The 16,373-nt window shown below is 42.6% G+C and overlaps 1 protein-coding gene across 1 annotated transcript; it reads left to right on the top strand.

Moving 5' to 3' along the window:
- The first annotated feature begins 9,919 nt into the window (after nt 1-9,919).
- Nucleotides 9,920-13,858, top strand: LOC120655294 (protein THYLAKOID RHODANESE-LIKE, chloroplastic-like). Its single transcript, XM_039933049.1, has 8 exons — nt 9,920-10,661; nt 11,514-11,616; nt 11,710-11,775; nt 11,914-11,988; nt 12,078-12,152; nt 12,268-12,348; nt 13,148-13,381; nt 13,474-13,858. Exons 1-8 carry the CDS (start codon nt 10,051-10,053, stop codon nt 13,519-13,521), a joined length of 1,293 nt encoding a protein of 430 aa, XP_039788983.1. The 5' UTR covers nt 9,920-10,050; the 3' UTR covers nt 13,522-13,858.
- The last annotated feature ends 2,515 nt before the right edge of the window (nt 13,859-16,373 follow it).

Here is a 16,373-nt window from a genome sequence, read left to right on the forward strand (position 1 = left end):
AGCATCCTCACAATCAGCAATGTTTGCATCATCAAGTGGCTCCAGATCTTCCTCTTCCTCTTTCTCATTGCCTGAACCTGAGTCAATTTCAAGCAGCCTTTGGTTTGAATTTCTTGCATGTTTGTTGGCATTCCTTGGAAGATTGCGGCCTCGTAGTGAGCTTGATGCACCAAGGACATCATCAACAAGCTGCCAAGTAAGACCATCCTGATTCTCAACAATGTCACAACCACGACGACCTCGAGGGAATACATGTGACGAGTCAGCCCACTCATTGTCCCAATCGAACTCCTCGAAGACCAAAGGATCAAAACTTTTCCCTTTCTTCTCACGCCTTAACTGGAACCTAGTCTTTATCTTCCGATTGTAGGAAAGAAAAACAATTGCACTCAATCTCTTGTGCAGCAACCGATTTCTTTTCTTTGTGTGGATCTACAAATGAATAAATTGGAAAACAACAAGCAAAGAGAATAATTAGCTTGCTGAAATATAAACAGTACTACCATCAAATAGACTCGGTGAAGTGAAAACAAAAGGTAGAGATGGAGATGGTAATAAGTAACTCACAAACTCAAAAGTACTCCAGTTCCTCTCACAACCAGATGAAGATGCATAAAGACTAACAATACTCCTAGCAAATCTTTGAATATCAATAGCACGGCCACCATATGAATGCCACCAATCAACTACATTGCAAAAAAAATAAGTACAGGTTAGGAATGAGGAATAAAAATAGTACCATCAATCAAATAGACTTGCTAGAATTGATTTACAAATAGCACTTACGAGGGTTCATGGACTCCATGTTTTCTTTAGCACTTTTCTTTGAGAATACTTCTCCTCTAAGAGCTTCATAGTCCAAGGATTGATTGTGAATTTTGTCTCTAGTATCTTTGTCTTCCACCATTCTATCAAGCACATCAATGAAAGAACCTCTTAGCAGCCCAATAGTGGCATCATCATTGTCTTTAATGAGAGGATGGAGTTTTCTTGGGTTCAAATATGGTGTAGCCCCATATAGAGGATGGTACATTTGATTTACCAAGTGTTTATCAATAATATCCAAGATTTTCTTGAGCAGGGGTTGCTTGCTAGCAACATCAAAGCTCATCTTGATCTTCTCTTTTGCATGATTCATTAGTGCTGTCACCTCTAGCATTGCAGGCCTCTCATCACCATCAACTACCCTAAGTACAATGAGTAGTGGAGCTGAAGCTCTAAGGCAGTCTGCAACTGAATTCTAGAACTCCACAGAGAGAACAATGTCATGCACGTCCTTACCGGCTTGTGTTTTTCCTAATTTGTTTCCAGCCCATTCTTCACTATGACATAATGACTTCAAAGGATCCTTGTGCTTGTGCAAACTCTTCAAAGTGAGGAAAGCTATGGCAAAACGAGTGGCTGCAGGTCTTACAAGATCAGCCCCACCTGTCTTTTCTCTCATCAAACTCAGAATTCTACCATGTCGGTAGATGAAAGGTGTGACACGCCTTGCACGTGCAATAGGCTTCTTAAAATACAGTAACTTCCCTATTTCTTCCATCAAAACAGTGTTGGAATCCTTTCCATCAAAATCCTACCCACTGCCTTGTAGTTGGCCCCATTGTCGATGACAACTTGAGCAACATTTTCTTTCTCAATCTCCTCAACTTTCTTCTCCAACAAATCAGCAAGCATAAATACATCATGTATCTCTCTTGATGCATCTACAGACTCTAAGAAGTAGGTACCCTCTGGGATGTTAATGAGGAAGTTGATCAAATGCCTTCCCCTCCTATCAGTCCATCCATCCGACATAAGTGTGCATCCATAATGCTTCCATGCATGCTTATGGTCCTCCCTCATGGTATCTGTTAATTTAACAGCATCTTGAAGTAATGGCTCCCCAAGTAGATGGGGAGAAGGGGGCTTGTACCCTGAACCAAACTGCGCAGTTGCTTCAACTGCAATCTGAAACTGCCTTGCTGCTGCTGCATTGAATCGTACACCACACTCATAAAACCATAAGGCCCATTGCATATCAACATAGTTCTTCTCTTCTTTGGTCTTCATCTTGGCTGGAATTATGGGTTCAGAAATCCCTTTATGCCTCTCATCAACTACTTCTTCAGGTGTTTTCTGAAGCATCTAAACAACTGTCTGCTGCTTCAGCTTAGTCTTGGTTGCTGGAGTCTTGAATAAATAGGCTGCACGCCTTTGTTTGGTTGCAGTACCTGAACTTGGCTGCACCTTGGAACCTTGAGATGAAGGAGCACTTGATTCTACTTGAACAGATTCAGCTGGGCCTCCTTCCACCACCACCACACCATCTTCCTGCTCTTGCTGCTCATCATCTTCTAGGAACAATGGCCTTCTCCTCCTATTTCTCTCAAAGTAATCTCTCATCTCTTTTCTAATTGCAGTAGTGGTATTTGCACACATTTTGACATCTCCATAACCACCTGCCAGATGCTGCTTCAACCTTTTTATCCCTCTACAAACTACGATGTCACAAAGGGTGCATGTCACCTGATCTCGGTTTTCAAGGTTTGCCCAGTAACCATACTTCCAGCCTGGATCATTAGACCTAGCCTTTCTTGCTTGATCAGTCTTTGGATCATAATTTTCATTGTTGATAGAAGTTGGACTAGCCATTCTTTCCTATTGGCTAGTACTGCATGCAAACAAAAGTAAAGTAACTACTAGATACTAATTACACAGGTCACTAGGCACTAGCAAATAGCCAAAAAAAATAGCAAACAGCCAGCACATGTAATCAATAGTCAAAACATATGGCAACATGTCACTAGGCACTTAGGCATTTTATACTGATCACAAGCATGGTAATTGACAACAACATCACATAGAACAAAGAGGAACTAGTAAAAGGCTAAAGGCATCATGGCGAAATTAGTAGTTAAAACCAGGGGCGGAGACAGGGGGCGGACAGGGGCCTGGCCCCCCCATGGTCCCCAAATTTACATTAGAAATTTAAATTTTGATTAAATTTTTATATAAATTTGTATGGCTGGCCCCCTAACAATGAAAAAATCAACTTCCTGGCTCCGCCCCTGGTTAAAACACATGCACAGAGCACAAAGAAGAAGATTAATAAACTATTCGAAAGGTACATCTTGAGCATTAGGAAAAGAATCACATACTCACATGTCTTATGGCTTTATAGAAAGCAAAACAAAGCAGTGGGCACATGAGAGGGTGAAGGAAGAGCGAAGGAGAGAGACTATATACCTCTGACTGAGTTGCCGTGAGCTGGAGCAGAGGAAGCAGCCACGAATCCTTGGGGGGAACAGCTGTAGAGGTGAGTCGTGGAAGTGCAGATCTGCAAGCGGAGGAAGCAGAGGAAGCAAAGGGGTAGAGCCACGTGAGGAGAAGGAGCAGAGGAACCCGCCAGGCAGACATGATTTGCTCCAACCGATAGCCAGGCGGAGCTCAGATTGGAGGCTGTGGAAGGGTGGAATAGCAGTCGTGGAAGCAAGAGTAGCTGGTGGAGGAGCTGCGCCGCCGGATTGCAGCTCTCCCCGCCGGATTTCAGGTCCCGCCGCTGCCCTCCTCTCTTCCCCCTCTCCTCTCTTCCCATCTCTCTCAATTGGCGCGGCAGGGGCCTGCGGCGTGCCCGCGCAGGCTATATCCCCACGATTTCCCCCGCGCACGCCTCTCTCGTGCCCCTTCCCGTGCGCGCACCTCACCCCTACAATTCCCCTGCGCGCGCCTCGCGCCTACCCCTTCCCACGCATCTTTCCCCACCGTTTTCCCGCGAGCGCACGACTTCTCGCTCGATGTGGCGTGCGACGGACGCCACGGTGACACCTTTCTTCATGAGGTGACGCCATACGCCAGAAAGTCATGGCGGGCTGGACGCCACGATTCAGAAATCGCCAGGACGACAAGACGACGCCTAGGCGACGCCATAAAAACCATGGAAGGTACCTTTGCTTCTAATTACGCCCTCAGTTTCTTTTGCTTGGAGAAATTTTGGCCACTTAACTTGGTATTTGAAAATTCAAGAGAAGAACTAGCGGTTAAGTACTAAAGTTGATTTGCTAGATCATGATTGTTACCTCATATTAAAGTTTAGGGTGTTGTTCCAGTCATATGTTGCAGTTGTTCAGTGGCCTTAGCTACCTTAATCTCTACAATAGAATAATGGTGTTAGGTTATGGGCTCTCATTATTGAGATATTTAGTTGAGTATACTTATTCAGATGGATTTCAATTGTGACAACAATGTGCTCTTGTTCAGTCAATTAGTTCTACTACAGTTCTGTCACACCCGGTTTCAAGGACAAAACCGAATGCATAGCTATATGTATGCCAGGATCAAGTTTCATACATATAGAGACATCATAAGTGAATAATCAGTAACAGTATCACGAAAAGAAAACTAAAACAAATAAAAGACTATCAGAGTTATACAGCTTATCCTGGAAACGAAGGCTCCAAACTTCACAGGCAATCGACTGGGGGTTGCGTACGCCTAGAACTCAGCATCATCTTCAAAATACTTCTCACACCTTCTTCTTCTGAGCAGCAGTAAGCAAGGGTGAGTACACTTATGGTTGGTACTCAGCAAGGCCACAAGAAATAACCAGAATATGATTTAAATCCATCTTTAAGTTTATTAATCATGTGAGGGTCCAAGCCGCTCTTGACCGTGAGCACGGCTAACCGGTTAGTTTTAACTCTGCAGAGGTTGTACACTTTCACCACAATTCGCGTAAAAGTTCTGAAGAACTTTGAACCCAACCACGCAATGTGCTAGCTAGGCACAATACCACACTTCCGAGGTGTGACTGCATAGGGACGCTACGAGGCCTTTACAAAGAATCCCTATATGTATGTGTTGGTCCCTGCCGTGCGGTCCCTCAGAAGACGCAGCTTCCTTCACCCGCTCCACAACACAAACTCATAACCACCAAGCGGAACAACCCCAACACAACATACAGTTCATCTAATTACTCAGCCAAGACCAGAGCCCATTAGTATTGTGGTTGTACGGTTTTCCTGGGTGGTTCTCCATGTTCCAATTAAATCATAGTACTCTTGTAAATAAAGCATAGATAGAAAGATGGTTATGGTCACTTGCCTTTCTCCAACGAAAAGCTACTCTTACTGCTCTTCAGCTTTTGCTCACTTGTAATTCTTGATCTTCAATCTTCGAACAACGATCCTTCTACTCGGAACAATCATCGGGCAAACATACAAAGCAAACAACAAGATACCTCTAAGAACAATACACCAAAATAAAGAAAGGCTTTAAAAGAACGTACTAAAGGATAGGGCTCACTGCTATGGTTATGGGAGCGCAAGAAACGCAGAAAACGGAACTAAAACGGCGATTCTATGGGATAAACGATGCTTCAGAGATCTAGTCGCGATTAACTATTGAGTTAAGAGCTAACAGAAAAGATTTGTAAGACATAACAAAGTGTGCTCACAGAGGATAAAAAGTTACAAAGCTATTGCACACGTCACAAGGATCACGTGAGCGCAAGAATCGCTGAAAACGGAGTTGAAACGTGAAAGATATGGCTAAAACAAGATTCTAGGGACTTGTTTGCAATAGATTTAAACTTTCAGGGGCTAGCTCTAAAGAAACTAGGGACTAAAACGAGATTTAACCTAAGATACAGGGGCTAGCTTGCAAAACAACGCACTAAGGATGGTGGGTTCTATTTTGGAAAAGCTCAGGGTGTTTTCCGTAAAGATTTGGACTAAAACAGAAATAGTTTTGAACTGCGATGGACGGAGGGTTGATTTTGGAAAAATGGAGGGGTTTATTTGCAAAAATGACCACAGTTGAACGGTATTTGGTTTAGTTGACTCGGGTCATATTAGATCTGGGCCGCTGGATCTAAATCAGACGGCGGGAGTGGATTGGGGTGGGCTGGCGGCGGCGCAGAGCTAGAGCGGGCGGAGCGGAGCTCGCGGCGGCGCATGGCGGATGGCGGCGACGGCGAACAAGACCGAGCGGAGCAGAGCGAGAGAGAGGGAAGAAAAGACGGAGGAAGTTGCTCACCGGAGAAGAAGGAAATCGTTGGAGTCAAGGAAGAAGGCATGGGGTCAACGGCGAAATGGTGACGACTCACGAGAAGGAAGACACCACGACGAAGAGGACAACGAGCTGAGCACTGGGGTGGCGTCGGATTTCACCGGAGATGCACAGATGCAGAGGATGGTGGGATTCTGGGGAAAAGATTATTTTAGGGATTCCCAAACAAGGAGCCTCCCTACGGGTAGTCTATATTTTTGTGTGGAGTTGCCATGAGAGGTTGGTTTAATATATAGAGAGAAAAGTCTCGCCATCCCACATCAACTAGCAATGTGGTACTAAACCTCCCTCCCATGCTAATGGGCTTTACGTGCCTTTAGCTCATTAGGGAACACATGAATGGGCCCTTGAGGTCCATTAGGGATTTATGCACTTTTGATAGACTTAGCCCATTTAAAATTTCGGAATTAATTATTTTCGAAATTAAAATAATTCTAGAAAAATCTAGAATTCATATTTAAAGTCCGAAAAATATTCCAAATGGCCCGAAAATTCTAGGAAAAATCCTAGAAATATATTGGGACCTAACGAACTCAAATAAAATATTTGGAGCTCATGAGAAGATTAGGAAGAGCCTCTAAAAATTAGAGTTTGCTCTAGGAAAAATAGGAAAAGAATCCAGAAAAATCTGGAAAATTCCTGGGAAGAATTTTTGATGATAGAACACGTTTGGAAAGGTTTTCACACTCAACAACACTATGCATGTGACATGAATGCATCACCAGAAGAACAACATCATTTAATTTGAAAAACAACCAATATTTATTTTCTTTTACACTAAATTCTCTGTGAAGAAAAATAAATGTTGAGAAAATTTTAAAATTTTGAGAAAATTGTTATTTTTAATTTTAATCACATCCTGAAATTCAAAAATTTCAGGGTGTGACAAGTTCTTGTCACTATTAAGAGGTTGGAGCAGCCATTGTGCTGGAATTTTTCTTGAAAAGTATGCTTTGCAATTGCAGCAGTTTGGAAATTCCTCGGCTACTATTACTACTACTGCATGCTGGTGCTATGATTGTTACAGAAGGGGATCAAGTTTGATAGTAGCATGCTTTGATTGTTTCAGTTATTTCCTGTGTTTGTTCGTCAATTGAGACCTGACAATGCTACCATGTTACTGCTTCATGCTAGTATATCAGGCCAAAGCTCCTTCACATTAACCCTTAGGGTTCTAATGTTGTTGACAATGGGTTGGTTGAGGGAATACATCTAACATGTTGAGGGAATACATCTAACAATATTCATATATCCTTTGGACAAGACATGAAAGAAATGTGGCAAACCGCACACGGCAGATGAGTTTTGACAACCATTCTCCATCCATTCTATGTCAACCACCAACTCTAGAGATCATATTTACAGAACATGGTTGTGAATATTGTCATGAACTTAATTCAGGACAGCTCGAGGGCAAGTTGTGTTACATAGCTCATGGCAGGTCCTGTGCATCTCTGGGAAGTTATAGTGTGATAACTATATGATACCTAAGCATAGAGCATATGATTTATGCATTCATGGAAAAATTCATGGCTGTTGTGTGTGTTTCAGGGCATGGGCTGGTGAGATGTATTGGGCCTGAGGCCATCCATGTATTGCTACATATACCTGAGTGCTTGCCTGAGGAAGGCTTTGATGAAGAAGATAGAATCCTCTCTGTTCTTCCTCGACTTCTTCCGTGTTCTTGCTGAGTTCTTCCGCCAAATCCCTCCAATTTCGTTATCTTTCCCTTCCCAGCTATCCAGGTCCATAACACCCCTCACACACCATCACCCATGCCTAGAGTCACCAAAATGGAATCTATCTCTCTCTCTCTCTCTCTCTCTCTCTCTCTCTCTCTCTCTCTCTCTCTCTCTCTCTGATTCGAGAACGATGTCCCGAGCTGCTACCGGCTTGAGCTCTAATACCCCAACCATGGCGGATGAGGGTGATGTCAACCCTCTCCTTTTTCCTTCTTGAGGAGAGTATCCCTCTCCCTTCCTGTGATCTTCCGGGCCTGAAACAGAAAGGATAGTAAGAAAAATATTTCATCTCTTCTTTATAAGGGTAATTTTGTCTTTTCACTTTCAGTTAACAGCTAAGAAACAATGTTATGATAGGAATAGCTTAGAAGGGATAGCATTGAATTTCTAATGGTACAGAAGGAATGGTCTAAATTTCAATGGCACAAAAAGATGATATATATTTTTAATAGTATCGATGGATTTTTTTCATTTTCTTTCAATGGAAGAAATGCATTCTTGCAATACAAAAGGGATGTAATTCGTATTCCTTTCTTTTAAAGAATGTAATTCATACTTCCTATACAGGGCCGTGGCCCATCTAGCAGAGGAACCCCCTAAGGCCCCAGCCCAACATGTCCATTAAGCAAAACATCCCACAAAAGAATGAGGTTCTGACTCTGACAGCACTTGATCGAACTGTTACTGACCTGTATAGGAACCCGTTCATGCTATGAGGTCCATGCTAGGAGTCCATATCCAATGCTATGATGTAATAATAAAGTTCTTCTCTATGAGAGTTGTTTGTTGCTTAATGTTGGCTAACATTTGTTAAACCTTGCCTCTGATCGTTGGGTTACGGTAGGATCCTTGATTCATGCTAGTGTGCTTTATCTGTTACGTATGTCTTATGTCGATGCTTCCGCAAAGTTTCTATTTTAAGGAAGATGCTATCAAAATCTTTGGCTTTTTGGTGTGTTTTAGTAGCACCATAGGGTGGTAAAAACCTGGGGTGTTACACGGTCACACACCCTGGTAGCCCATACAGAGCCAAAAAATCGTAGAACAATGCAGGCACAACAAGAAGGAAAGCAGGAACCTTAGAACCCAAAAAAAAAAATCCAGAGCCGCTATGAGTATGGCTAAACCCATCCGGGCGAACAACCCAGAAGAAAGCAAGAAACCGTAGCCCCCAAATACAGAATGTTCATCAGCCAACCGGAACCCACCTGGACCAAGGAATCAGAAACATGAAGAACTGCAGCAACCATGACGACGGGAGTAGGGAGAAAAAAAAAACGCAGTAATCCAAACAAGAAGCAAGGGAGAAAGATGACGTGGGGGAAAATCATCCCACTAAACACCCCCAAGTGCAGATCCTGCGTTTCCCCATCCCCATCCCCATCCCAAACTTGTAACGCTAACAACCTGAATCAACGCCGTAGAAGATGAAAAGAGCCAGCAAAAGTGAAGGAAACCATGGCAGGGGATCGGAAGCAGAAGAAAGCGACCGGATCGTGGAGGGAGAAGTGGCCGAGAGTCGGAGCAGCCGCAGCGGTGGGAGCGGCAGCGGTGGCACGACCTGGGCGACAGGGGCCGCGGCGGCAATGCGGCCTGGGCGACGGTGACGGCGGCGGCGCGGTCTAAGGCCCCAGCCCAACATTCCACCGAAGAATGGGGTTCAGACTCCGACAGCACTTGATCGAACTGTTACTGACCTGTCGTAGTTCAAGGCTTGAAGCATTTTTTAAATTTTTTTTACGAAGTTCCAAAAGATAACTCTTAAACATTCATTTAACCTTTTCTTTTGCATGTGAATCAAACGTTTTAACCGAATTAAGGCTGTAATTTCGAAGCAGCCCGCATGTCCAGGTTCACAAACATTTTTGGCTGGACATGGACACACCCCTGCCGGCCGCCGCCGGCGAGCACCGGCGCCGGAAGGGACGGTACTGCCGGGACGATCATCGCGCACAGCGTACAACGTACTGCACTACGGTTGTCCAAAAAGCGGCGGATGGGAGCTCATCTCAGCCACGAAAATTTCCCAGCCTCTCGCTCGCGCGGGCCACGGCGCCCCCGGCTCTGATCTCTTTATCCAGGTGGCGCTCCCCCACTGGCCGCAGCGCCCCAGGTCACCACCTCCTCATCCCCCCCGTGCCGCGGCTCCCCCCTCCCCCGCGCCACTGCCTCGCCGCCTGGAGAGAGACGGACCACCCCCCGTCTCGTAAACCCCGCCGCCGACCCGCCGGAGGAGGCTGCCGCCACCACCGGTTATGCCATGGCCGTCATCCTCTCCTCCGCCGCGCCGACGCCGCTGCTGACTCCCCCCACGCGCCCCCGGAGGCAGCCGCCGAGCGCCCGCGGCATCCGCGGCGGGCTCGCGCGCCTCTCCGGCGCGCTCGTCCTCTCCCGTGCCGGCGCCGGCGCCGCGCTCGCCGCGCCGCTCTCCTACGAGGAAATGCTGCGCCTGTCCACCGACTCCGACGCCGGCGCGGGCGGGGGCGGCTTCGCGCTCGAGCTCCCGGACCTCGGCCTCGACGGGCTCGCCGACTTCGTCGCCGAGAACCCGCTCGTCGTCGCGGCGGGCGTCGCCGCCGTCGCGCTGCCGCTGGTCCTCGCGCAGCTGCTGGGGGGCGGCGGGGCGGCCAAGCCCTACGCCGTCGCGTCCGCGAGGGCCGCGTACCAGCGCCTGCTCGAGGAGCCCGGCGCGCAGCTCGTCGACATCAGGCCGCTCAAGGACGCGCGGGAGGCCGGCGCGCCCGACCTCAGGGAGGCCAAGAAGAAGGCGGTCGCCGTGCCGTACAACGGGGAGGACAAGAACGGGTTCTTGAAGAAGCTGGCGCTGCGGTTCAAGGACCCGGAGAACACCACGTTGGTCATCCTTGACAAGTGAGGACCTCAAATCTTGGTTAATGACTGCAATGTGCTTGGTTGTTCAGTCATCAGTGTGGTTACTTCTGATTAGTCCATGCTAGGAGTCCATATCACAATCTAAGGACCCAATTTTACTGCATTTCATAGGAAAGAGCAAGACAACAAATTGCTGTACTGTTAAGTCCTCAGTGCGCTGCGGACAATTCTATTAGTTTTTGAATCGGTATTTAAAGAACAAATTTTGTTGAGAAGCACAGTCATTCTTGGTGTGTCAAATTTTCAAAATTTAATTAAATTCAAACTTTAATCTATTACACATCCTTTCGGGATGAAAGGTTGTCATAATAAATCCTCTTAGTAGTCGATCTGGCCATGTTTCTGTCTGATTGATACATGCTCTTTGCTTATGGAAAATTGGATCGCGACAGCATGTGTCGATGCTTCTGAACCATGTCCACCACAGCGACTCTGTAATAGATTGCCAAAATTATTAAGATTTTGCTGATAGAACAGAGCAGAACAAAGTTACGAGAGAAAACCTGAAATGATGCCTTACATCTAGAAAGCCTGACAGTTCTTGCCTACTTCTTTAATGCAGTATTCTAGATAGCACACATTGGTTTATTGGATTGAAATTAAAGGCTCATCATGTGAGTTACATGCACAGTTAGTATTAGATTTTTGTCCTTCAAAAGACCAGCAAGGTGTTATTAGCCAGCCATGCTTCTGTTTCAAGAAGAATTAGCTCACGTCTTCACATTAAAATTGTAAATACTTATTGGTTTGTCATTCTTCCATCAGTACCACAGTATAGAGTGTACATCATATTTTTCTTCTGAAAATTTACATGAATTTTGTGGAAGTCAGATTTGATGGGAACTCCGAACTAGTTGCTGAACTTGTCACAGCCAATGGCTACAAAGCTGCTGTCGCTGTGAAGGATGGTGCAGAGGGAAGTCGAGGATGGAAGGTATTGATGCTTTAGGTAGCTTGTGTTTTTTCTGCCAAATAACCTCTTTATTCACTCGACAAAGTGTCACCATTTGCTAGTGTCCCACTGCAGAGCAGTAATCTTCCCTGGAAGGAGCCTGCAAAGGGATTTAATTTCGACTTGGGCGAGCTATTTGGGGTGAGTTATCATCTCGACATTTTTAGGGTTCTTTGTTTGAAATCTGTATTGTACGGATTATAAGGTTTCAAAGCATTGATTTTGGTTATTTTTATTTCTGGGACTATTGAATGGTGAATCTGCTGATTAAATTTACAGGATGGTTCAGACAGTTTACCTCTGACAATTGGTCTTGCAGCAGCTACTGGTTTGGGAGTACTTGCGTACACAGAGGTAGTAACACTTGAATTTTTAACTTAAAAAAACACTTGGATGTTTCTTTTCTTCAGAACTACTATTTGTATTCTTACACCATCCTGCAGATTGAGACGTTGCTACAGTTTTTGGGTTCGGCCGCTATTGTTCAGCTAGTGGCAACCAAGCTCTTGTATGCCGAGGTGCATAATTTATTCCTTTCTTCTATTAATTGGCTTCAGTGCTGTCAACATGATCTTCATTCTTGGATATAATATCATTTTTCAGTGATGATACATATTTTTATGCTTCTCACAGGATCGACAAAAGACCCTTAAACAGATTGATGAGTTCTTTAATAAGAAGGTTGCTCCAAAGGATCTTGTTGATGAAATAAAGGTATATAGCCATCTTCTTGATTGTTTCTTGTTAAATACTTAAGAAAAATCATTTTTTTCAGAATTATCCAATCCATAGATTGGCTCCTATCTTATTTTCGGTATTATGTACTCTGATAGTCAAATGTTTTTTTCTGATTTGAAGTTCTTATCTGGCTTAGAGACTTTGCTTGCATGTTGGTAGACTTAAAATGCATGGCCTCTTGGTTACACTGAACAACTCAGTGGCCGCATATGCACTTTTACCTGGAGTGTAAAACACTAAACATTGAACAATATCTCACTGCTTTGTATGAAGAGAAAATCCACGGTGCTTTATTTGAAGGGAAAATCCTTGATTTTTCACAGAAAGAATAAGGAAAAATGATCACTTAAATTTTTCAATACCTTGAAGTTTTCCTACAAACCCAACAAACCTATTTAAATTTCAATAATTTGCTCATCTATATGTTTTTTTATATTGTCTGGCCAAATATAATGTGTTCCTATGGTCTTTGCTTGAGAGCAACTAAAATGGTATATGGCATTCGACATTATTCCAATTAATGTTTTACCTTACCATTTGTAATCTTAACTTAGTTTTCTACGCAGTTTTGCACTGTTGTTAATTCCAGTGCTCCTGACAACGACATAGCCATTTTCTATGAATTTGATACAAAATCCCTGGGAAATTTTTTGCATAGCAGACTATTTGTTTTTGAAATAGCTTTATTCTGAACCTGGGCCAACCTACATTGTTTTCCATGGATAAAGATTTTTGAATGTCAATGTTGTTTAGAAAAGTTCATTTTCATCTACAGGAAATCGGGCAGGCTCTACTACCTTTACCTGGTGAAACTAAGAGCACACCAGCACTAGCAAGTGCGACTCCAGCTGCTGCCACAGCAACAGCTGCAACAACAGAGGCTGCTACCCCTGCGCCAACAGAAGGAGCTCCTACTGCTCCAACAACTGCCGCACCAGCAGCACAGGAATCAGCTCCTGCAACGCCCACACCTACTGCTAAACCCAGACCTCTGTCACCTTACCCTAATGTAAACATACATCTGAAACTCAGTTCTCAATTGCAAAAAAAAAAGCACTTGATGCATCAGGCCATGCTCATCATTCTTTCATATATGTGCAGTATCCGGATCTCAAGCCGCCATCCTCACCTTCGCCTTCAACACCTTAATTAGGCACGAGTACAAGAAACCGGGTCTAGAGGATATTAAAGAAATTGAGCTGTTCATATGGAGCCGGCTGTCTCACCAAAGGTGTATGTTGTACTATGATCCTGACTGTGTGACTACTACGGCAGGTTTTTGGAGCAGTAAATATATGATGTTCCTTTTTCCAAGTGATCATCGATGTGCTCTGTTTTTCTTTTTCTATTTTATTTTGGTTCTTGTAAATGACGAATTACTAGTGCTGCGACTGAGACTTCAAACCTACAGATCATGATATGTTTGACCTGTAAATTTGAATTTTGGTTGCAGATTGGAAAACAAGTTTAAGGCATTCGCTACAAATTACATTTCACTTTAGTTTTTTTCCTAAGTCCAACTGTTCTAACGTTAGCTATGTTTCTAGAAAAACACATTAACTTCTACCGCATATTCATAGAATCACGGTGGATTCAATGAAACTAATTGGATGTTGTAAATATTGCATTTGTCAAGTTTGCGAAGTTTGACTTAGGATCAACCTAAAGTGAATTATAATTTAGAATGGATGGATTAGTTATGACGTTTTTGCTTCTTCATTTTATAATAATTATAAAAATAAAAAGTGTAATATTTTACTAATTATATACTATCTCTTTGTTTCAAAATGCAGGACATTTGGTTTGTTCTAAATAAAAATTTTTCGACTTAAGACATTTTTATATAAAAAAAGTCTACATAACCCCTCCACCTATCGACAGTCAAATACTTAACCTCCTAACCTACAAAACCGGGTATTCCACAACCCAAACTTTCCAAAACCGGACAATAGCTCCCTCAAGCGGTTTTGGACGGTGATTTTGTCTTTTTCTTTTTTTATTTATTTCAAATGAGTCATCAAAAAATTATAATAAATTATAGAAAAATTATAAAATAAAAAATTCAATTTTATTGAACTCCACATGAGCAGTCAATATATAATATGGTATGTTTTGATTCAGCTTTTTAGCTGTAGATTTTTATCTATTATTTTCTATAATTAATTGAAAGTAATTCATAACTGCAGTTTCTATAGTTTAATTGTAGTGAAATTTTTATGGTGACCTAATCATTGTATGCATGAACTGCAGTAAAAATTTCATACTCATTGGATCATACATTACATAGTTATAGATTTATTTAGGGTTTATGCTTGTTAAATCTATAACCAAGTTATATATGATCCAATAAGTATGAAGTTTTTACAACTATTCAACCATACAAATAGATAGGCCACCATTAAAATGTCACCACAATTAGACCATAGAAACTATAGTTATGAATTATTCAAATTTATTATAGAAAAGGATATATCAAAATTTACAGCAAAAATTTTGTACTACAACACACTATATTATATTATTCAATGTGTAGATCTGCTCATGTGGAGTCTAACAAAATTGAAATTTTTATTTTAAAAGGTTTTGCTATAATTTACTATGATTTTTCGATGATTCATCTAAAATAAATAAAAAAAGAAAAAGACAAAACCACTGTCCAAAACCGCTTGGGGGGATTTTTTGTCTGGTTTTTGAAAGGTTGGGGTGTGGAATACCCAGTTTTATAGGTTGAGGGGTTATGTAGTCGACTGCCAATAGGGTGGGGGGTTATGTAGACTTTTTCCTAAAAAATATGCCAACATTTACAACATCAATAATTTGGTTAAATCCACCATGCAACTAGTCTTCATAGTAAATTTATTTAGTATAATAGATCTTAATATATTTTCTATAATTTGGTGAAATTTAGAAATTTTTTATTTTGGATTAACCAAAAATGACTTGGAACATAGAGTAAATAATAAAAGGTAGATAAAAAGTAGAAAGTGTTATGGGCTGATTGGCCCAGCCCACTATGTACTTCACAGGTAAAGCATTATATATACAATTTACAGGATGGAGACATTCCTATATACCAATTAACATAATTTTATTGATTAACAATTTGAACCATTCATGAAGAGTTAACCTGTTTGGTAGGACTTTATACCTTTATCTTGGAACATGCATTATTTCTTCCCAAAGAACCGATCGACCTTTATCTTTTGGTGCTGCTCGAGGGCCCTAGGGTGAACCGAATATTACGGGCCCTTTAGTTTATATATATATATATATATATATATATATATATATATATATATATATATATTTATTTATTTATTTGTAACATGATAAAGGAGACCATGTATATTTAATTCTTAGAAAATTCGACAGTACAAACTAAATGGAAAGAGCGGCAAAATGAAACTAGTTGATAACCTCGAATAAGATCCAATACCTGGCCTGTTACTCCATCAACAATAATGCTTTAGCCCTTCAAAAATAAACTGCTTCGAGCCTTTCTTGATGCAAAATCATTTAGGGCAATATCAAGATCAATGTTGTACAAGATATCCTTCTCAATGCAGTGTATAGCCAAGCCACTCAATCTTTGTAGCAACATAGTCTCAGCCGAGGCTACAGTCACAAGCACAGTTAGAAGGATCCGATAGAATCATTTGACGACAGCTGTGGCAGATTGTTGATTGGAAATCAAGCTGAAGATGGATCAGAGGGCTTCGGTAATTTGCGACAGCGGCGTGGCGACGCGCCGCTTTGTTGATCGGGATTAGACAGATGGCCGGGGGAAATTAGCTAGCGATGCAAACATGCAGTAGTGCACTGTGGTCATGGGCTGATGGCCTAATCGTACTCGGAGTCTCGGCTGCCTCTACTTCCAGCCTGCTAAGTATAGGTACATGCACCTATAATATACCTGGGTCTGCCCCCGTCCTGGTTGGGATATTGAGTATGGATTTATCTTTTTAAAGACCTTGGACCAAATGAGATTAGAAGAACTAAGG

Source organism: Panicum virgatum, chromosome 1N (genome assembly GCF_016808335.1).
Source record: "Panicum virgatum strain AP13 chromosome 1N, P.virgatum_v5, whole genome shotgun sequence".
Taxonomy (NCBI): Eukaryota; Viridiplantae; Streptophyta; class Magnoliopsida; order Poales; family Poaceae; genus Panicum; species Panicum virgatum.